General features: G+C 36.3%; 1 protein-coding gene and 1 long non-coding RNA gene across 2 annotated transcripts in view; both read left to right on the forward strand.

Moving 5' to 3' along the window:
- Positions 1-308: 308 nt before the first annotated feature.
- On the forward strand, positions 309-3,394 carry LOC128248869 (uncharacterized). Its single transcript, XR_008264994.1, has 3 exons — positions 309-440; positions 1,978-2,148; positions 3,177-3,394. It is a non-coding gene; the product is annotated as an uncharacterized LOC128248869 (long non-coding RNA).
- Positions 3,395-4,469: 1,075 nt separating this feature from the next.
- The window catches only part of LOC128248841 (uncharacterized), a 104,199-nt gene continuing 85,465 nt past the window's right edge, over positions 4,470-23,203 (forward strand). The window contains exons 1-9 of the mRNA XM_052970990.1: positions 4,470-4,524; positions 6,486-6,719; positions 7,375-7,545; positions 10,849-11,088; positions 13,362-13,595; positions 14,875-15,045; positions 17,421-17,660; positions 18,106-18,330; positions 22,541-22,711. Of these exons, the coding sequence (XP_052826950.1) occupies positions 4,470-4,524; positions 6,486-6,719; positions 7,375-7,545; positions 10,849-11,088; positions 13,362-13,595; positions 14,875-15,045; positions 17,421-17,660; positions 18,106-18,330; positions 22,541-22,711 (1,741 nt within the window). The remainder of the gene's footprint in view (positions 4,525-6,485; positions 6,720-7,374; positions 7,546-10,848; positions 11,089-13,361; positions 13,596-14,874; positions 15,046-17,420; positions 17,661-18,105; positions 18,331-22,540; positions 22,712-23,203) is intronic.

Below are 23,203 nucleotides of genomic sequence, written 5' to 3' on the forward strand. Positions count from 1 at the left end.
CATCTTCACTTAATGGCTGTTTTCCATGTTGGCATGGGTTAGTTTCTTTATTAGAAACCAATACATCAAATAATTAACAATAAAAGAGAACGTACATATGTACACACACACACATGCATGCACATGTGGTTCTATGTATTTATATGTGTGCAAATGTCTAGTTTGTTTCAGTCAACATCTTCTATTCTCAATTTGTTATTATCCCCTCATTCTTACCCTCTTCTTAATATATATTCACCATTAATATCAGTTTCTCTTACCTATTTCAGATTACTCAAAAGTTGATTGTGGACCGCCGAAAGATATTGTTGGTGCATCAAAGTCCTACAATACCACCACCTATAAATCTATAGTGACCTATACTTGTCCAAAGAAAGAAAAACTAAATTCAACATGTGAAAAGGACCATAAATGGACTCCAGTAGCTTCTACTTGTAAAGGTATCTTAAATAGCTTCTCTCTTGCTGTCTGTCTATGAAATTTTGTTTTATTTTGTGTTAAATGTCAGAGGAAGATTGGCTGACTCCATGACAATTTCCTCAGTGTTTGTGAGTGGTGGAAGAGTGAGAGCGGAATCTAGCTCAATACCACAGTCATTCTCAAATGCTTGGACATCATTAATCCTGCCCAAGAGTCAGGTATTAAACTGAGTGATGGATTAAGTCTGCCAACCAAACAGGGAAAATATGAAAGCTTGTTCTCTCTAGTTGGCTTCTACATAGTTTTCATTCACTAAAATTCTTCCTTTGATGTGAAGCAAATTTTTACTCACATAATCAAGACTCCACCCAGTACCAAAATGTTGTGAAGTAAACTTCTTTAAATCACAGTCATACCTGAGGATTCCTATGTAGATCTTCTCTTAATTTCTATTTTGACCTTTCCATCTGTACCATATGTCGTCATCCAAAACTGTGTACAATATAATGCCCTCAGTCTTCATTAGAATTCAGTAATCCTTTGAAATAACCTTCAAATGCTCTAATGATACTTTTGATCCACCATCTTTAAGTATAATAAATACTACTCATAATGATAATGGTTTCTAATTTATCCACAAAACCAGGAATTTATTCTTTACCATCGACTTCAGTATTTGAATGATACTGTATTTTATCAATCCCTGAATGGATAACAACAAAGTTGACCTTTGCTGGATTTGAACTCAGAACATAGAGTCTCAATACATAATGCAAAGGATTTCTTCCAATATTCTAATGATTCTTTGAGATGACAATTCTGAATTTTAATAACACAATCTGACAGCCAACGGCTTATGAGTATCCAACTTCCACCTGTGCAGATATATTTGACACCACACCGTCAGAATGGCTTTTCCACCTCCATTCAAATCTACAGTCTCAGAGCCACGCAAACTTGTAGAGAAGACACCAACTATATCTAACTTGCATCACTGGCTGCCCCCACTAGTGCCTGCTATTTACCCATAAGGTTTGTGATATTCCAGCACCTAATTTTTAGCAGCTGTTCCCTCATAGACCTGCTTCAGGGACCTTTCATTTGTGCTTCCACCCCATGCTTCTCAGAACAAGTTACAGGTTTATCGCTGTTGTACTAAGACTGAGTAAAGACTGCAATATATTTTTCAAGTAGGTGGCTGTACCTAACTTCCAAATGCACCTCTTGTTTCTTACATGATAGACGATGCAGTATGGTTATTATTTTGAAGACAGTCCATATCGTAGCTTGTAGTGTTATTTGTGCAACTTTCAAGCAGGTAATTGTACTTAGCCCACATATTTTATGTATTGGAACATGAATATGCATAGACACACATATAAGTATGTATATGTACATATACATATATGCATACATGTGTATATATCTATGTCTGTCTGCTGATTTTTTCAATTTGTTTCACTCAGTCCATTTTATTCAAAATTTGTCATTATCTCATTCTCACCTTCTTCCTAATATACAAGCATCATTGATATCAAATTCTGTTTCCAATTTCAGCTTATAAATACATTGACTGCGGAAATCCAAAAGAAGTTGTTGGTGCAAAGAAGTCCTACAAAACTACCACTTATAAATCTGAAGTGACCTATATTTGTCCAAAGGGAGAGCAACTGAAATCGATATGTGAACAGAACAGTGAATGGACTCTCGTAGCAAAAACCTGCAATGGTAATATAAATAGCTTCTATTCTGTTATTTCTGTCTACATAAGTTTGTTTTATTTTTGTTAAATGTCTTTGTCAGAGGAAGACTAAATGTATCCACAACAATTTAGATGGTGTTTGTGGCTCATGCAAGGAAGAGTGGAAGCTCTCCTTAGATCAGAGACCTTCTCAAATGCTTGCAACAGACTGGACTCCATTAATACTATCCAAAGGTCAGGTAATACTATTAAATTGGGGGTTCGATTACGTCTGCCAACCAAGAGCTAGAAGTGTAGAAGTTTGTTGTCTCTAGCAGGCTTCACATAGTTTCTCACCACCACATTTCATCAACAAGTCTTAGTTACTCTCACTTACTCTTTACTCTTTTACTTGTTTCAGTCATTTGACTGCGGCCATGCTGGAGCACCGCCTTTAGTCGAGCAAATCGACCCCAGGACTTATTCTTTGTAAGCCTAGTACTTATGCTATCGGTCTCTTTTGCCAAACCGCTAAGTTATTGAGGCGTAAACACACCATCATCAGTTGTCAAGTGATGTTGGGGGGACAAACATATACACACACATACATATATGTATGTACATGTATACGACGAACTTCTTTCAGTCTCCGTCTACCAAATCCACTCACAAGGCTTTGGTTGGCCCGAGGCTATAGTAGAAGACACTTGCCCAAGGTGCCATGCAGTAGGAATGAACCCAGAACCATGTGGTTGGTAAGCAAGCTACTTACCATACAGCCACTCCTGCGCCTGTGAAGTGAATATTTAACCACACAAACAAAATTCCACCCAATGCTATGTTGTTCAGTAAACTTATTACCTACACAGCTATGACTCAGCTCATCTTGATAGATTTTCTCTTAACTTCTAACTTGACCTTTCTCACTCATACTTTGTGTCATTCTCCAAAACTCTGTACAATATAAGGCCTGAATCCTTCCTTACTAAAACTTTTATATTTCATTGCTCTATATTTTTTACTTTAAATCCAGTTTTTATATTTCATTGCTCTATATTTTTTACTTTAAATCCAGTTAACCAAATCTATTTTGTGAAAGTGAGAGGTGCACATCTGGATGTTTTTGAGAAAACATTGTGGTCTAAAACACGGACAACAGCAGAAAACTGTGCGAAAAAATGTCTGTCTGACAAAAACTGCTTATCATTTGAAGTAACTAAAGGAAGAGCACGATGTTACTTATCAAAGAAAAGTGCAGCTCTCTCTGACAAACTAAGAGTGGCCAAGGCCAGAGATTACTACCAACGAGTAAAAGGTAATTAATTTTTGTATTTGGCCTTTGTTTTCGTGTTTTTCTAAAATTTGTGATTTCATTTGTACTTCATAGTATATAGACAACCATTTTAATGAAGACATCGACAGGTTTACCTATAAGGACAGGCATAGACACATGTCACTTTCTGACCATCATGTGGAGTGAAAGAATATGCAATTTTCCATTACTCTTGATACCCATACAAATGGAAAGAATTTGGCTAAAAGTATGCTAAGATCACCAGACGTGAAACCTCATTACCAAATATAGAAATATATGTTGTGAGTTTTGTCCAACACAAAACTATCATGGATTTCAATGTTAAGTACCACTACATATTTACTGGAAGGATGGAGAGATTGATTGGTATCTCAGTGGAAACAGGCCACCTTGAATGTGACTTTGTCTATGGTAGCCATTTTGGCTTACATTGACAATGTCACTGTCATGGTATCAGACTCTTTGGATGTAGAAGCCATAGATAAGATACTGAAAGAGTACTAGGTTTGTACAGGCACATACATAAACTGAGACAAATTAATGTTCTTGCAACTGCCACTTGGAGAGATAAGCCCAAGTTAACCATTAGTGAAAGTGCTCAGAATCTGTTGCAAATTAGAGTACCAGGTAGATTTGAACTGAGATGTTGTGAGTGGGGTGACCTGCCTCACTCAGAAATGGGCTAAAAGGAAACTGTCTCTGAATACTAGCACAGATGCAAGTAATGCAGACATTGATTTGGTGGTGTACTACCATCTGACTCTCACACGTTGATCAGGCTAGAATAGATACTTTTCCACTTCTTTTAGAAGGAATAGGTTCCACTGGTCAGGAAATCAATTTGCTGCCACACCTACTTTATAATAGTTTGTAAATGTCATACTCTGATGCTGACTCACCTACAGAAGTTTCTGACCCAATGCAATGATGATGACAACGATGAAAACCAGTATGAACTGATGAAAACCAGTGTACCTTTCTGTAGCTCATCTCCTTGACTAAGCAACAACCATGAGTCATGCATAGAACAAGGCTGGACATTTTGTATCTAGAATGTTGCCAGGTGCTCGCAGCAATAGAACAGCAGGTCAAGAGCATTGTCAGGAAAGTAATTATAGATTTTTATAGAGGATTAATTGACTGTAAGAGGGATGATGGCCTGGGATTAACTCTGGGTATCAATGACAACAGCTTGAACAGTTTCTTCTGGAGGACTTTTGGGCTGGGGTTTATGGACACAGTTGTATTTCATCCTTTATATTGTCCTCAATCTTTACTATTATCGTCATCTGCAGCAATAGCAGCAGCATTTCCTCAGATAAATAATCAAGTAGTGCAGGAAAGTATAATAACCAGTCCTTGGTCTATAGTATCATTGTAAAGTGGTACAAAAGCAAATGAGACATGGTAGAGAAAGGGAATTGTAGTGGAGTTAAATTATTGACTCAGGCTATGAAGATCATTGAGAGATTCACAAATGATACCACAAAAGATAAACCCTACATGAGATGCAACTTGGTTTCATACCTGGTACAGTTACAATGGATGCAATCTTTCTAGTGAGACACAGCAGCACAAGAAACACTTTACTGAGAATAAACTACTATTCTTAGTATTCACTAACACAGTCAATGCTTTTGACAGTGTGGCACACTCAGTAATTTGGTGGCCACTAAGGAAATTATATGTAAATAAATGGGTTGTGAAGGCTGTACAAGCTGTGTTCAAAGATACAGGAAGTAAAGTAAGAGTTAAAAATGATTTCAACAATGAATTTTACATTGACATTGAGTGGCATCCTGCATGAACTTGATTGCAGAATATCTGTTTCAATATATGTGGACAACACTACCATCATATTGTTGGACATCAAGCACAACAAATGATTGGCACTGCTCTAATGGACTATGAGATGATAACAGGATGAAATATCAACCCAGGAAAGTCAGCACCCAAAGAGTGGAAAACTGGGCAAATCGTGGTGATGACGCACAAATATGTACTGAGGCTGTGACATGCCTAGTAGTTCTTTGACAGTGAACATGTATGATTATTGTTTGAGCTGTGGAGAAACAGCATCTCTCTTTCAGAGAGCTGCAGTCATTGGTCAAACAAAGACCAAGACAGGCTGTTTGGTAACCAAATTCTCATAAAGTTCTCACAGTATTCCACTAATAGGGTTCTGTGGTCAGTAGAATTTCCTCTTTTGCTTTGTATAGAAGGTTAGATGAAAGTTAGTGCAACAATGTTCTTGAGAAATTTGGATGCTGGTCAGCTCCTGAAGAATTGCAGACCAGACTACAGAAAGAGGGCATTTGCTTTAGCAATTAGGAGGACTGTAGTTTTGTAAGGTTTCCACAAATAACTCTTGGATGTCTCCGATGCTTTGGGACATTTTTCTTTGTTTGAAAATATTGTTTCTGTGTTATTTTACATTTTCTTTTATGTAATCCTACTTTGTATCTTCTGTGGTCTTGTCTGGCATTAAGGTTTAGTAAAGAAATCATCATCATATCGATAGTTTAAAATATTAGGTAATTAATAAGAAGTACAAGCAATTGAAATTTTGACTAGAATATAAAACCATATGGTGCATTGTTTTATAAATAAATGGATAATATAAAATCACAATCGATCCACAAAACTATTTTTCAGTGCAAAACACTCTTCAAAGAATCAATGCAAATTATAGCGCATCATGAAACATACATGAAAGATTATCTTAATATTTCAGTTATAGATAATCCATTTGTACATCTTTCTTCTGATGATGGGCATTTGTTTAAGACTGACTGACCATAACAGCAGTATCAACCCTTCAAATCGTACCATTAGAAATGTACAAATGTATTGTCTGCAGCCTAAATATGAAACAAAGTTTCAAATAAGTCTGATGACGTTCTGATTAGGGTGTCATTTCAAGGATCAATTCTTTTTGTTTATAATAAATTGGCTGTTTACAAAATAATGCACCAGATGATTTACAATATTTATTTTATGTGTGTGTGGGTGTGTTTAGGTTGGTTCATGAGTATAAAATATATTTCTTGATTTTTTATTTCTTTCCAGCTGACGACAAGTTCTTAATACTTAAAAGAGTTAGCATACCACCAAATAATATTTTGGGGCACCTTAAGAATAAGACATTAAAGGATTGTAGTGAAGTTTGCCAACACTATCCAAGATGTAATTCTTATCAGTATAATAAAAAAGATAAATTATGTGACCTGAGTAATGCAACTCAGGCAACCCCTGAACTTAGACCCAACAATGGAAAGTGGGATACTTACATCTTTAAAGAAGGTCAGTAGAGTATTTTCATCTGATTTATTGTGTACATGTCAGTATGTGTGTGTGTGTGTGTGTGTGTGTGTGTATGCATGGGTTGGACAGAGCTTATTCAGGCAGATTTTCTACAGGTGGATGCCTTTCCTGTTACCAACCCTTACTTGTTTCCAAGCAAGATAATATTTTCCCATAGACAGACATGTTTTCACAGAATACTGGAAATGCTTTCCACTGCTTTATGACAGTGGCAATTGTTTTACATTTATCACTTGATGTCAAGACAAGGAGACACAGACACATGCTCATGCATATATATGTGTGTATAGGTATACACATGCATGTATGTACATACACATACATACATACATATGTATGTGTGTGCCTGTGTACACATATGTACATATGTGTGTATATATGCTGTGTGCAAATCTCTTCAATATCTTTTACTCATGAAATTTCATTCTAAATTCCTCCTATATATTTGTGTATGTGTATGAGTACATATATGCATATATGTAAGTATATGTATGTATTTGTATATGTGCGTGTCTGTATTTATAGCTGTGTGAAAATTTCTTCAGTTTGTTTCACTTAATATACTTTATTCTCAGTTTGATATTAACAACCTTGTTCTCACTCACCACTGATATTATTTTCTCATCAATTCCAGCTCACAGAAAAATTGACTGTGGACCACCAAAAGATGTTGCTGCTGCAAAAAAGTCCTACACATCCACCACCTATAAATCTGAAGTGACCTATAAGTGTCCAATGGCACATGTATTGAAATCAGTGTGCAAAGAGGATAATAAATGGACTTCTGTAGTGTCAAGTTGTAAAGGTAATATAAATAGGTTCTTCCTTGTTGCCTCTGTCTAAGTAATTTTGTTTTAGTTTTGTTAAATGTATTTGTCAGAGACAGAATGGCTGTGGCCATAACAGTTTCCATTGTGATTGTGTTTGATGGAAGGAAGAGAAGTTATCCAGAGACCTCTTCAAATGCTTGCAACAGGAAGAGATTCAGTAAAGTTTCTCAAGAGTCAGGCAAAGGTGTTAGTTTGGGGGATTATCTATGTATACCACATAAACTCAGGAAGCATGGAATCTTGTTTGCCTCAGCAGGCTTCCACATAGTTTCCATCCACCAGATTAAATTCACAATGCTTAGTTGTGAAGCTGACTTTTAATATGCAACCAGAAGTCCACACAGTACCACAGCTATTAAGTGAACTTAACACATCCACAGCTATAACTCAGTTCATCTTGGCCATTTTTCTCTTCATTTGTATGTTGACCTTTCTCTTCAATACATTGTGTCTTCTTCGAAAATTGTACAATACAATGTTCTGAGTCCTTCTTTACCAGAATTCAGTAATAATTTGAAACTGACTTTGATGCTTTAGTTATCTTCTGGTCCAACATCTTAAATGATACAAATAATAATAATGGTTACTCATTTACCTACAAAACCAGCATTTTAAACTAGAATGGGTTTAGTCAATATCACCGAGTCCAGTACTTGAGTGGTGTTACATGTTATTGACTCCAACAAGACAGAAAATCAAAGTTGACATAAGCTGAATTTGAACAAAAAAACATGAAGAATCTGAATACATGCCATAAAGCATTTCTTCAAACTTTATAATTTGTATATATTTATATATTTAAAATAAAGATGAGGATGATGATAGAATCCTTGAATGCAGAAGGACCTCTAACTAGATCCAACTGAGAAACTCCACCATCAAAGATCTCAAACTCCAAGAGGAAGTGTCTTCTCTGGTTATTTGTCTGTGACCTACAGGTTTATAGACTGTGGGCCTCATCTACTCCTACTATTTTAACCACTTTTCCTATGATTTCTATAGTTTCCTTTGAGGACAGTATTTTTATCTCCAGCATCACCTTCTTTACAGGTGAAACTTTGAAAATTCAGAGGTGAGATTGACCAAAGAAGAAAGTTCCTATCATCAGACCTCACAACCTCATCCACCAGACAACCTCTTTTGCCATAGCTACTAGACAGAGGCAAACTTCCTTCTCTGCTTGGTTAAGGATGCAAGGCTATAATCACTATGGACTCGACTAACAGCCAGACCTGTCTCATGCAAAATGGCTGCTGTTTGACATAAATCTATCTGTCATTAATACCTTGTAAAATAAATTTATTGCACTGTGCACATCTCAGACTGCACTCCCTAGTATTTCCTGACAACAAAGGTCTTTGAAACAAACTTACCTCTTCATTTTCATTGATGCCCAGAGTGTTCCTAAGAATGGTGGTGCTCTTTAATTCACTAATCCTATATAGATTGCTCCACTGGAACATTTAGTAATTTGATTGACCATGTCAGGTTTAATCCAGTAAACTTTATCATATGTAATCCTTAGGATTACTTGAGATAACATAGCCTTCCCTTTTTTAGGATAATAGGTTGTGATTGGAGGAGATTTTGTAACTATTTCGGACGTGTCAGATATTGATATAAGGCCTTCTACAGTGGCTGGTCCACAGTAAATATTGAAATTAATATTGCAAGCTAACAGATCTGACGCAGCTTATTGTCTGGTATAATCTGTTGCCTGATTCAGTACCACCACCTGGTCCTTCAAATATCCATGTTGAATGTAGTAGACAATATTTGGTTAATGTTTATATATCTATTCCTGTAATAAATTTATGCATTAACCCACAGATGCTCAGACTGGGCATAGACGATATGAATCTCAAGTATAGGAGGGAGGATGGCATGGGAATTTCTTGACATTGCTGTTTTCATCATGACTAACTGAAGAAATAATGATACTACTTCACTCTAATCGATTATGTATTCATTGTTTAGGTACATAGTCAAGCATAATAAAAGAAAGCAATAAGATTATGTGGTATTCATGTCTTTCTCAAAGGCACTAATTGTCTATGTAAAATGAACTGATTGAGACTGAAAATCAAAGCTTGATCATTGATTCACACTACTCAGTCCACATTTATACTAAAAAAATAACTATGGGAAAATACTGAAGGTCATTTCCTGCAAGGAAAACAAATAGTAATGTAGCTACATATTGAAGCAAGATATTATGATGAATTAAAATTTCTCTGCCAGTGGGTGGTAAAATCATTATGTTAATGACTTATTCTCATCATGAAATTCAGAAGAGACATCCTCATAAAGATAATCATATTTTTACATCATGCTAAAATTTAATTTTCATGAATTAGAATTCCTTAGATTGCTACATTAAATTGTTAGTGTCCACATTCACTACATACAAATATTAATCCACTAGATAATGATGATAGTACTGCTGTTTTAGTTTCCAAGGACAAATCATTGCAAAATCAGTAACTAACAATACATCCTTTTGAATTGTAGTGTCTCACACAGACGTGCCATATTGAGATCTCGCTAGCAGCCATTAGCTGCTTGAGACCGGAGTGAGATCTCACAAACTTCTGGTGGGCATGCACAACGAGACAGTAAGCTTGAGCTTGTTCACTCTCTTTTCCCATGCACCTCTCACGCTAGAAGCAGCTTGTCTCACTAGCAGCAACTTGCTGCCTCAAACATACAACACGGTGGACAATACACTATGCTAGAAATGGTTAACGAGAGCCAAACTTCGAGCCTGTAAATAAATGTTATTCGGATTTGTTATCTCACTTTGTCTTTGACTTGATACTTCGCTTGACTGGATTTAAATTTATAATGAGAGACACAAGATACTCTACCTGTATCTTGGCCAACAATGGCCTCATGTTATAGAATTTTGGGTTCAACTCTCATCTGAATGCACTTCACTTTTCCTACTTTTGACATTGATAACGCAAGCATTAATCAGGTTTGAGATTGATTTATTCATATGCATTCTCACTGCAAAGTTTGTAGCCTTGTGTTTTAATTTAGAAATGATTATCATTAATATTGATAATCTCAGCAATAAAGGATTGACAGAATTATTTAAGCCTCAGATAAAATATGTAGTGGAATTTTTTCTGACTCTAGAATTAAATGCCAATCAAATGTAGAGGCCAGTTTAATTGACCAGCTCCTGCCACAAAATTTTGTCTTTTTTTCTTCTATGTTAGAAATTATGATTACAGTTGTTCTTTTCATTCATCTAAATTTTACTTTAATTCTAGATACTCTGATCCAGTTTGTGAAAATAAAAGATGCATTTCTTGATACATATGGAAAATCACCATTGAACCAGAAAAATGCAACACCAGAAGAATGTGCAACAAAATGTTTGTCTTACTCAAATTGTTTATCGATTGAAATGGATAATGAAAATGGGAAATGTTTCTTATCAACAAAATCTGCAACTTCTTCCAAGACATTAAAAGGAGCCAAAAGGAAAGATTACTACCAACGTATAAAACGTAATTATTCTTTGTATTTTAATATTATGATTCTCTTTCCCTCTTTTTCTAAAATTTGTAATTTCATTTGTAATTTATAGTATATAGACAACTATTTCTGTAAAGGCATTGACAGGTTTAACTATAAGGACAGACATGACCCTGAAGAAAAAGTAGTATTTGGAAGTGTGAATACTGTTAGGACATTCTCATACAGCATTTGTTCACCTCAAACATTTGATGTTTTCAATCATTGCTTTATATAAGAACGGAAACTCTTGTATTTCTTAAATCAAGGTAGTGGTGGTCGTCGTCGTTTTCGTGGCAGCAGGAGTGGCATGTGTGTGGGAGGGGGGGGTAACATTTTCCAATTTTGGCTCAGTGACAGTGGCTTTGAAGAGACAGTGTTAGTCAATGCCATCACACCCAGTTCTTGTCTGGTATAATATTGTGTCAACTCCAAAAGGCAAAGTTGACCTCCATAGAGCGTGAACTCGGAATTTAATGAATTAGAAGAAATACCACTAGATGGCATAGCTTAAGTGCAGTATCTCACTACTAGTTGCAGTCCTTCATAATCTGATATGAAAAATAACTGGAAAAGTAATGCCAGTCTACATAGTTATGTATCTCCTATATTTTGGCATGTTTACTTGGGATGGACACCCTTCCTATCACCAACCATTATACAACATACAGAGATTATATATTCCCATACAACTGGAGTTCGAAAAGTTGTCTGCTGGGACAAAAGGAAAGGATCCTCTCAACATAAAATAAATTCCTATTCAGAATAGTTCCAAAATAAATTAACCTGTAATTTCACACACTCTTTGAGCTCAAAGATTTTGTCCTTTCCTATCAAAATCATTTATTCTCGAATCCCTGGATATCAGAGGAAATTCACTAGGCTTAGTGATCTCAGTATTAGAATACTCAAGGATTCTAGGATGTTGTTTTTATCATGATAAATTTTTCTGAGTCAAAGAGAAAAGTGAGCCATTTCTCTGTATATCTATGAAGAAATTTAACTGAGCTGAAGTTGCAGATCTCACTGCAACATTTAACCTGGATACACTCAACAAATTCAAGCACATTCAAGGATCATGTTTATACATAGACAATATCTGAGCAATTTCGAGAAATTTGAACTGCCATACCATGAATAAATTTTGGAGGCTCCTAACAGAAATCTTCAAGAAGTTTGATTCAAATATAATGATTGCAAACGAGAATACTAAAACGAACTCAAACTCTCTCAAAAATTAAGTAAAAAATCAGGAAAAATAATCCAGACCCCTTGTCCAGTACCAGATCGACCCCCAAATCTTATTAGTTTGTGCCAGTCACAAGGCCAAATATCCCTGAAAGTTTCATCTGCATCCACCCAGCTGTACTTGAGATATCGTGTCCATGGACAAACAAACAAACAAACACGACTGAAAACAATACTTCTGCCTTTGCTAAGGAGAAAGTAATAATAATAATAATAATAATAATAATAATAATAACAGTAATAATCATCAGCTTCATCACAGTTTTATAAGATGGTGAAAGGGCAGAAGGTTCACAGGCATTTCATCCATATTCATATTCTGAGTTCAAACTCTGTCGATGTTGCCTTTGGCTTTCATCCTTGTAGAGTTGATGAATTAAGTAACAATCAAGTACTCGGGCCAATGTAATCTGTTAGTCCCTTCCACAAAATTTCAGGCCTTAAAACATTAGATAATTATGTAGAAGCAGCATATAAATAAAATATCAGAAAGCCTTCTGGTTCAGTAATTTTTATATGGACAATTTATTGTGGAAACACAATCCATCCACAAAAATAATTTTCAGAGCATGATATCCATCTCAAAGTTCATTTGAATTATACTAAATGATAAGACACATTTAGAAGCTCATCTCATTCTTTAGATTGTAGATAAATTATATGTACAGTCTACTTCTGCTGGTGTGCTTTTCTTTAAGATTAAATGGCTTTAACAGCACTTGACAAATTGGGTGATTATCAATTGAACAGCACTTAGACTATACAAAAATTCCCCACTAGTAGAGGAATGTACAAATAAATTATATGCATCTTAAATTTTGAAACAGCATTTCAAATGTGTTTAAAGATATGCTACAACTCGTATGAATTCTGATTAAGCAGTCATTTTGTAGACTACTTACTTTTTTAAAATAAATTGTACATTTAAATCACATGAGGCACCAGATGCTTTATAATGTTTAATATGTCTGTGTTTGAATATAAATTGTATTTCTTGTTTTCTTTCTTTTTGATCTAGTTTTTAGTGAGATTTTTAAATTTAAAAATGCTTACATACCAAAGCATGATACTTTTGGACAACTGAAAAATGTGAGCTTAAATGAGTGCAAACATGTTTGTTATCAGACTTCAGAGTGTAACTCTTATGAGTATAATGAAATAACTTTGCTATGTGATCTAAGTAATGTAACTCACCTGACTCATGACCTTCAACCCAACAATGAGGGTTGGGATATTTACATAATTAACCCAGGTTAGTAGAGAGTTTTCATTTTATTTCATTGTGTGTGTGCATACATGAGTCTGTGTGTTGGTGTATAATGTATATATGTGCATGTACATACATGCATGCATGCATACATCCATCCATCCATCCATCCATCCATCCATCCATCCATACATACATACATACATACATACATACATATGTAAAATTTATCTTATGTGTACAAGTAGATGTACAACTGCTACTGTTAATTTTGGAGCTCCTCAGATTATCATGGTCCAGTCTGCTATATTTAGTAGTTGAAGAAATTACAATGAACACAGGTTTACATTATTAGCGCCAATGTACATCTCACCATTGTGGTGGCTTGAAACACTGCTTTGGATGTTCCATTATATTTGAATGCTTAACCAGAATGCATTAAATTGTTGAGAACTAAATGCAATAGTGTTTCCTGATGATCCAAATGCAACACTAATTTCAGGAAACCAGACGGCCACCTGATAACCTATCAATCAGGTGACTCTACTAGCCAGATTGATTTCATCCTCACCAGACAGTGGGATGCATGGTTACTCTTAAATACAAAGACCCTCCCAGGTGAAGAATGTATCCCCCAGCATAGACTATTCATTAATGATTTTAGACTCAAGGTCAGAAGGATGCCAAGAAGCAGACCAATCCAGAAAAGAAGGATCTGGAAGCTAAAGAACCCTTCACATGGTCAGAAATTTAGGGACATCCTCATCAAGAAATTTGATGAGAGGGAGGAGGAGCTACAGACTTCAGACATAGATGGTAGCTGGAAATTCCTATGGGACAGCTTACTAAGTGTCACAGGCCAAGTCTGTGGATGGAACAAAGTCCCTTCCAGACCTGGAGTAATGTGGTGGTGGAATAATATGGTAGACAAAGATGAGGTCATTGCCACTTGTCTTTGAGGTAGCCTGTAGGAGGGTATCATAAAAATGATCCTTCTGATCATTTGGTAGGCTCGCTCGTGGGGCGTAGGCAGAGATAATTGTAGCTGTGATGTTACACACACACACACACACACACACACACACACATATATATATATATATATACATACATATACATACAGGTTTATGTACATGCATCCATCCATCCAGCCATACCTACCTACATACATGCATGTTTGTATGTATATATTTGTACCTGTATAAAAATTTTCTTTAATTTGGTTCACTTAATATCTTTTCTTGTAATATTATCATCATTTGCTTGTTCTCACCCTCCTCCTAACATACACATACCAGTTATCAGTTTCTGTTATTTATTTCAGTTTTCCTGGCTGTTGACTGTGGACCTCCAAAAGATGTAGTTGGTGCATTGAAATCCTATAAAACTACCACCTTTAAATCTGAAGTGATGTACACTTGTGAAAATGGAGACCAACTTAAGTCAACTTGTGAAAAGAACAACAGATGGTCTCCTGTAGAGAATGCTTGTAACGGTAACATAAATAGAGTCCCTCTTGTTGTCTATGTAATTTTGTTATACGTTTGTATTAATAGACACATCTGAAATTTGACTAGTGACTGTCATTGCTGTCGCTGCCACCATCTGTGGTTGTTTTCAGCATAAGAGGCAGAGAGAAATAGGTTTACTAAGAAATATAAGAGGGGGAGAAATCTCTCTCAAGGGGAGAGAATTGCAGTGAAGAGATTTTATTTTTTATATACTTATTTTATTATGCGAGTAGATATTTCTATATAATTCACTCTTTTTATTTTTTATATTTTGGTTGTTCTAGTAGCTGCAAGTAGATGCAGATAAATTCATTCCACTCTGATTTGGAGCTTGACAATGCACTACAGCGTGGGATAAAACTACATGGTCATTTAAAACATTTAGGAACTATGTAAACTATCGACTTATCTATTTTTTTGTTTGTTTTAAATAGTGGAGAAAAGTGGTGAGAGAGTGAGGGCATTAAAAGCCCCTGAGTCACAATTGAGATTAACATTATACAAAGTACAATCGATATGTTCTATTTTTTTGCTTTTAACAGTGGAGGAGAGCTTAATTGATAGAGAAAGTGTTAATGTTATCAATAAAAGACTATTAAAATGGCTTTAAAAAAAAACATTCACCCAAAGAGAGTTCCAGAAAACCAGGGTTTTTCAAAAATCAAGAGGAGTGATCCCCACTGTTCCCTTTTTTCCAGCCAACATGCCTGTGCTGAAAGTAATGTGTGTGAATGTGCATGGCCTGGGGCCAGTTTAGAAGCAATTTTGCTTGCTCAACAATCTCAGGTCATTTGATTTAAATGTGAATAGAATCAGTGAGACAAGTATTTCTGGAAAGCATGCTTTTGCATCTGTTTTCAAAGATTACAAGATATTCTCATCTTATGGTCTGTCAAGAGTGGGCAGCGGTGTAATAATGTTATTCCAGAAATCTTGGCAATCTTGGAAGTGGATGTCCAAGACACGAATAGCAGTGTAGTTGATGCCTTTATACTGGTGCCCGTTTATGCTTTAGCTGGTGCTGGAAGGCCAGATTTCTTCAGGCATCTAGAAACATTTCTGGGAAAGTCTTGCACTTCAATACTAGTGATGGACTGAAGTAGTATTTTGGATACCCAGAAAGACTATGTTGGGTAAGTACATAGCAGAAGTGGGTGCAAAAACCTTAAAAGTCTGCTCGGAAACTTCATGCTGGCTGACATGTATTGACTGGATTCTCCTGATGTGCCTGTGTAGACATGAAGCAACCACAACAGGTCATCCAGACCATATCAAAATAGAGTATTTGTTAGATCAGCAGACAGGGATAGAGTAGGTTGTCCACAATTTAAATTTGTCAGCTACCCAGACCACAAATTTGTGATCCGCACAGTCCATTTAGATAGGACACATAGAAAAATCCAGTTGCTGGAAGTTGAATGCATCTTTACTGACACAAAAAGACTACAGGGACCAGATTAGTGAGCTAGTTAAGTAGCAATTGACAGGGGCCGTCATCAATGACAGGGTGGTGGATTGCCCTGATGAGGCAACAAAAATCATGATCAGGTCTTAGACAGATCAGGACAGGCATGTGTTTCTCATTTCTGAGCAGATGTGAGCAGCTTTCCAGTAGCACTTCATGCAGCTGTTTGGAGAGGGTGATAGGTTGATGTGGGTAGCGGACTTTTGCTTATATCTGGACAGCAGGCAATGAGCAATTGCATAAGTTGCAAATTACCTGGTTTGCACGGTCTGCCCTATGAATTCTGTGAGTTCATGCCAGATTAGTGACAGTCCCCTAAAGGGAATAATACTACTGTTGGTTAGACCTAGGAAGCTGCACCGCTTTATGTCGGCCTTGACACATTTCCTGTGTCCTTATGTTTACAAGGGGGAAACAAGCACCTCCACCCAGCTAAGCCTGCATCGAGAGATATGTTTCTGAGTCTTTGCTTGTCATCAGTCTGGAGTAGCATGACCTGCTAGTCGAAGATGCCTGTCAAGCTCACCCTGCTCAAAAAGTCCCTGAACAAGGGTTAAGGAATTTGAACAAAACACCCATGTTTCCAGAGGTGAATTATCCAAACCCTAACCCCAAAGAATTCCTCTAAACACGTGTCTATGATGCTCCCCAACTACTTCTGCTCGTGATCAGAGATGCACATATTGTCTGCCACTAAGGAACATGCTCAACTGATTAAGATCAAGCAAATTTGTGATATTGAACAGAATATTTGCTGTAGCCCATCTTTTACACCAAGACAAAACATGCCCATATTATTATTATCATTGTTGTTGTTGTTGTGATTGTTATTGTTGTTGTTGCTATAGTAATGGTTGTTGTTTTTCATTCATCTAAATTTTGCTCAAATTCCAGTTTCTGTATTATATTTTGTGAAAATAAAAAATGCATTGCTGGATGTATCCAAGAAAACATTGTTGAAGAAGAAAAATGTAACAGCAGATGCCTGTGCAGAAGAATGTGTGTCTGACAAAAGCTGTTTATCATTTGAAATAATAAAAAAAAGTGGAAAATGTTACTTATCAAAGAAAAGTGCAGCTACCTCTAAGAATATAAAAGTGACCAAACACAGGGATTACTACCAACGAGTGAAACGTAATTATTATTTGTATTTTATTATAGGAATACTCTTTACCACTTTTTTTGTAAAATTTGTGGTTCCATTCAAAATTTATGATATATAGACACCTGTGAAGATTTGACAGTTTTACCTAAAGGACAACTGAAAAAACAAAGGCATATTAAGAACTGTAAATGGAATCTAAGTAATGAGACAAGATTTCAAATAAGTCTGAAGATGTTCTATATTTGACAAGAAGTCTGACTATGGAGTAATTTTGTGAATCTCTTATTTGTAATAAATTATCCATTTACATAATTATGTGTGAAAATGCTTTACAATATTTAATATATGAATGGTGTGTGCATGGATGTGTGTGTGTGTGTGTGTGTGTGTGTGTGTGTGTGTGTGTGTGTGTGTGTGTGTGTGTTTGGATGGTTGGATAAATATAAAATGTATTTCTTTCCTATTTTTGGTCAGATGATGGGAAACATATTAAATTTATAAAAGTTACATTACAAAGAAGACATATTTTTGGACGGCTTAAGGATAAGGACTTAAAGGAGTGTAATCAAGCTTGCCATGACTTTCCAGGATGTATTTCTTATGAATACCGTGCGAAAGATAAGTACTGTGACCTGAGTAATGAGACTCATGAACTTATACCCAAAGGTGTAGGTTGGGAAACTTACCTCATTAATAAAGGTCAGTAGTATTTCCATCTTATTTATTGCATACATGTTTGTGTGTACTTATATACACATATAAGTATATATGTATATAATGTATTATATTTATCTATTTTCTCTCTCTCTCTTTCTCTCTGCATACACATATATATATATATCCTCATCATCATCATCGTTTAACATCTGTTTTCTATGCTGGCATGGGTTGGACAATTTGATTGGGGAGTGGTAAGCCAGGAGGCCACACAAGGCTCCAATCTGATCTGTCAATGTTTCTACAGCTGGATGCCCTTCTTAATGCCAACCACTCCGAGAGTGTAGTGGGTGCTTTTTACGTGCCACCGGCATGGGAACCAGTCAGGCAGCACTGGCATTAGCCGCATTTGGATGTTACCTCTTACATACCACCAGCACAGGAGCCAGTTGGGGCAGGGGTTGCTAGCATCGACCACATTCAGATGGTGCTTTTTATGTGTCACCAGCACGGGGAGCCAGTCAGGCAGCACTGGTAATGACCCACACATGAATGGTGCTTATTGCATGCCACCAGCATGAGAGCCAGTCAGGTGGCACTGGTATCGGCCACAACTACAATTTCCATTTGATTGTGATTTAATTTGATTTTGATTTACTTGACTCAGTAGGTACCAAACAGTGGGACTGAACACAGAACCATGTGGTTAGGAAAGAAACTTCTTACCACACAGCCATGCCTGCATTTTAAAAATATTTAATCCATGGAGAGTATTCTTTATCCCTTCTTAAGAGCTGAATTCAGTCATGTTACTCCAGAGATTTCTTATTGACTAGTTCACACTCGCAGCAAAAAGAAGCATCTGGCAAAATTTATGTTAGCATGATTAAAAAGTAAAGTTTCCATCCATTTATTCATGTCAGCCCTTTAAAATTTAATTCTAAATATTTGATATTTGAAAAAGGTTACATAAAAAAGTAAAATAGCTCCTAATCATTTTGTTAGAATAAAACTTCTATTCGTTTATAAAGATTATATCCCAGTAACATTTTTCATGCTTTCATTCACCCTCAAGATAACAAAAGAGTCAATTAGCTTAGTTTCCTCTCTATTTTCCCAACCTTTGCAATGAGAAGCTTTGCTGATAAGAAGACTATTATCATTCTCAGAAAAGAGCAGCCAAAGCTTGAAATGAAAATCAGAATCAAAGTGGGTAGCAAAGAATATTATCAGTATTTTGATTCCAAGTATTATGAACAGTATGAGTGAGTGATGGGATGTCCCATTCTGTACAAATTTTTCTGTTTCTCATGTCTCTTATTTTGTCAGCATAAGAACACATGGACAACTACTGGCTACTGCAATTTGTACAGTTTGATTAGAGCTTTGACAAAACACAAAAAAATTCAGAACCATCAGAATTCCATAAATGCTCTGAAATCTTTGGCTCACAGTGAATTAATACAGCAATTGATCACTGACAAGCAGCTTTGATTCAGTTCCATAATAGATCTTGTGAGAAGAATCACATATTCAAAAGGTTCATTCATTGAACTGAAATTTTGGCCTCTCAAGAATTACCATTTATAGGACACAAGGAAACAGAAGAATCAGACAATGAGGGTAATTTTCTGGCTATATATGAAACTGTAGCAGAATACAATGGTTGTTTAAGATCACATTTAGATTTCATGAAGAAAACTGAACTGCATATTTTATGAACTTCCAAGTGATACTCAAAACAAGATCATTTTATTGTATTGCTGGTATAAGTGAGGGTGAAATTGAGGTAATGATAAAATAAAAACAGCATTTGTTGCTGTTACGGTTGATGAGACTATGGTCCTTCAAATGAAATCTCAATTGTCACACATTTTGTGATTTGTTGATAAGAAGGAAAAGCATCAAGAAAAGTTTTTGAGATACATCAATGTCAGTAAAGACAGAGAAGCTGCATTGCTGACAGAAGTTTGAAAATTTCATAATGAATTCAACTGAGGCCGAAAATTCATCGCACAAATTTATTATGGATGGAACATAATGGCTGGGCTTTTGAACAGAGTGAAAACTAAAATAAAGGAGATTTTTGGTGCAAATGTTTCATATTTGTATATTTACACATTCACTTAATTTGGTATTCCCTCTATCAGCTTCAAATCTTCATGAATGTCAAATTTTCTTCTAAACTTTAACAGGACTTTCAACTTTTTCTCAGTTGATCTGGAGAAGACATTTGATAGGATTCCAAGGAAGGTGACTGAGTGAGCATTGACAAAGAGAGGTGTACTAGAGGTAATAGTGAGGGCAGTGATGAGTTTGTATGAGGGGGTAAAGACAAGAGTCAGAATTGGATCAGAGCTGTCGGAGGAGTTTGCGGTGAAAGTTGGTGCGCATCAGGGATCTGTTTGTGGTGATGGAGAGTGCAAGAGAGGGGTTGATAATGGAGATACTGTATGCAGATGACCTTGTTCTGATGAGAGATGATGGAGGGATGGAAGGAGGCATTTGAAAACAAGGGTTTGAAGGTAAACCTCGGGAAGACAAAGGTAATGGTGAGCAGAGAGGAAGAAATGTTAGTAAGTAAGGTGGATCCATGTGGTGTGTGGGGGGAGGAGGGTAATGGCAAATGCAGTGTTGTGTATGAGATGTGAGAAATGGATTCATGGTAGATGTACAAAAATGAAGAAGGTGACCCCAAGACTGGCGAGAGAGTTTGTTTGTGGAAGATGTAAGAAAGGTGTTGGAGGGCTCGCAAAACTAGTGGAAATGCTATGTGATGAGGTGGAAACGGTAAGAGGGTTTTGTTACTTGGGAGATAGGGTGGATGTAAGAGGTAAATGTGAAGCAGCTGTGACAGCAAGAGCGAGACTTGACTGGGTGAAGTTCAGGGAATGTGGAGCATTGTTATATGGAAAAAGGTCCTCATTAAAGATGAAAGGAAGGGTCTATAAGAGTTGTGTGAAAGTTGCAATGTTGTATGGGAGTGAGACATGGTATCTGAGAGAGAGAGAGAGAGAGAGAGATATGGTAATTTTGAATATTTAACATCAGATTTAAGGGAAGGTTGAACCTGAATATATACATAAATCATAAAAACCCTCACTGGTAAAGAGACTAGGAATTAGGGATCGACTTAACTGTGATTGCTCAGCCATTAGTTATCTTCAAGATGCAAGATTTCCTAATCTTGTTGAAACTTTGTCCTTGATTTGCTAGGTGAGAGCCGAGTTGTGTTTTCTTCAGATGCCATGAGGGATCAGGTTGATACCTAACATTAAACTGCCTAAATGAAGAAAAAAGTGTGAACCCAAGGAATCTTGAGATGATGTTCTACTTGGAAGTCTACTCTCCTGCAAACTGGTTGGTTGAACAAAAGTGGTGTCCATGTTAAGATTGCATGTCCCAACTGTGGTTCACTTATGAGAGTGAACTGATAATTTAGTGAAAAGGGTTCAAATCCTAGGGCTCACTGCAATATCAAGAACAGTAAGTTTGAAGAATTCTACTGCCAGGTTCTGGATGGTGTTGCTGAACTATCAGAGAAGTGTGGTTAATGTCAAACATTCAAGAACTCACAGACATAATATTGGCGCTTGAAGTAAATTAGTTTCTGGTGAAAGTAATAAAATTTTCATGTCTGATTCTAACCTTACCTGTCACATCTGCTTCCTGAGAGAAATTGCTTTCTTCATTAAAGTGAGTAAATAATTACGTGAGGTGTTCTCAAAGTGAAGAAGAGAGATTAAGTAATTTGGTCTTCGTTTCTATGAATAAAAGAACTTTTGAAGAAGATGAAGGTAGACTGTGGTGCTGATACATTTTATATCAAAGTGATCAATGAATCTACCAAAAAATATCAAGAAGTGAACTGATTTACAAATAGATTTTAAGGAGCTCATTGTTTGTAGGTTCTATTATTTTCTCAGATTTCTGTCCTAAACAATAATGGTCATCATGGCAAGCCTATCACCAGAATATTGCTAATGGGGGAAAACATGTCCAGCAGAGAGGAGTATCAAGCCCAACGTGTAGCCTGTTGGTGGAAGTACATTTGTTCATCTTAAAATTAGTTCATATCACATTCACTGATGGACTGGAGGGTTGGATAGGTTTTGGTGAGTGGAAGAGTAAGTCTCCACTTCCCCACTTTCTGCCTTGGTATTAGCTTGTATTATAGACTGCACACCCTGATTTCTAAGTTACCCTTTTTCACTGGCTCACAATTGATAACAATTTCTCCTTTCAATTCCAGTTTTCTCAAAAGTTGACTGTGGACCACCAAAAGACATTGCTATTGCATCAAAATCCTACAATACTACTTCCTATAAATCTGAAGTGACCTATTCTTGTCCAGGAGGACATGAATTAAAGGCAATATGTAATGAATACCATAAATGGGCTCCAGAAGTTACTGCTTGTAACGGTAATCTAAATAGGTTGCTTTTTTTTTTCTCTGTCACAGTAATTTTGTTTTATTTATGTGTTAAATGTCTTTGTCAGAGGAAGTCTAGCCGAGTTCATAAAAACTTCCGTTTTATTTGTGGTTGGTGGAAGGGAGAGAAAAGGCTATCCTCACACCAGAGACTTTCCCAAATGCTTGCGACAGAGTGGACTTCATTAAATCTACCCAAGGGCCAGGTAATTATATTGATTTGGTTGATGGATTAAGTCTTCCTGTGAAGCACAGGATGCATGAGAGCATGGAAGAACAGGAGCATGTTTTTTTTCCAGCGGGCTTCCACATAGTTTTCATTCACCAAATTTTATCCACAAGATGTAGTTTACAGTTGTAAGGCAAATTTTTATCCTCACAGCCAAAATACCACCCAATACCTCATTATTAAGTAAACTTATTAACTCCACAATTATACCTTGGCTCATCTTTATAGTTTTCTTCTTAATTTCTAACTTGACC

This window comes from Octopus bimaculoides, chromosome 10, assembly GCF_001194135.2.
Source record: "Octopus bimaculoides isolate UCB-OBI-ISO-001 chromosome 10, ASM119413v2, whole genome shotgun sequence".
Classification (NCBI taxonomy): domain Eukaryota; kingdom Metazoa; phylum Mollusca; class Cephalopoda; order Octopoda; family Octopodidae; genus Octopus; species Octopus bimaculoides.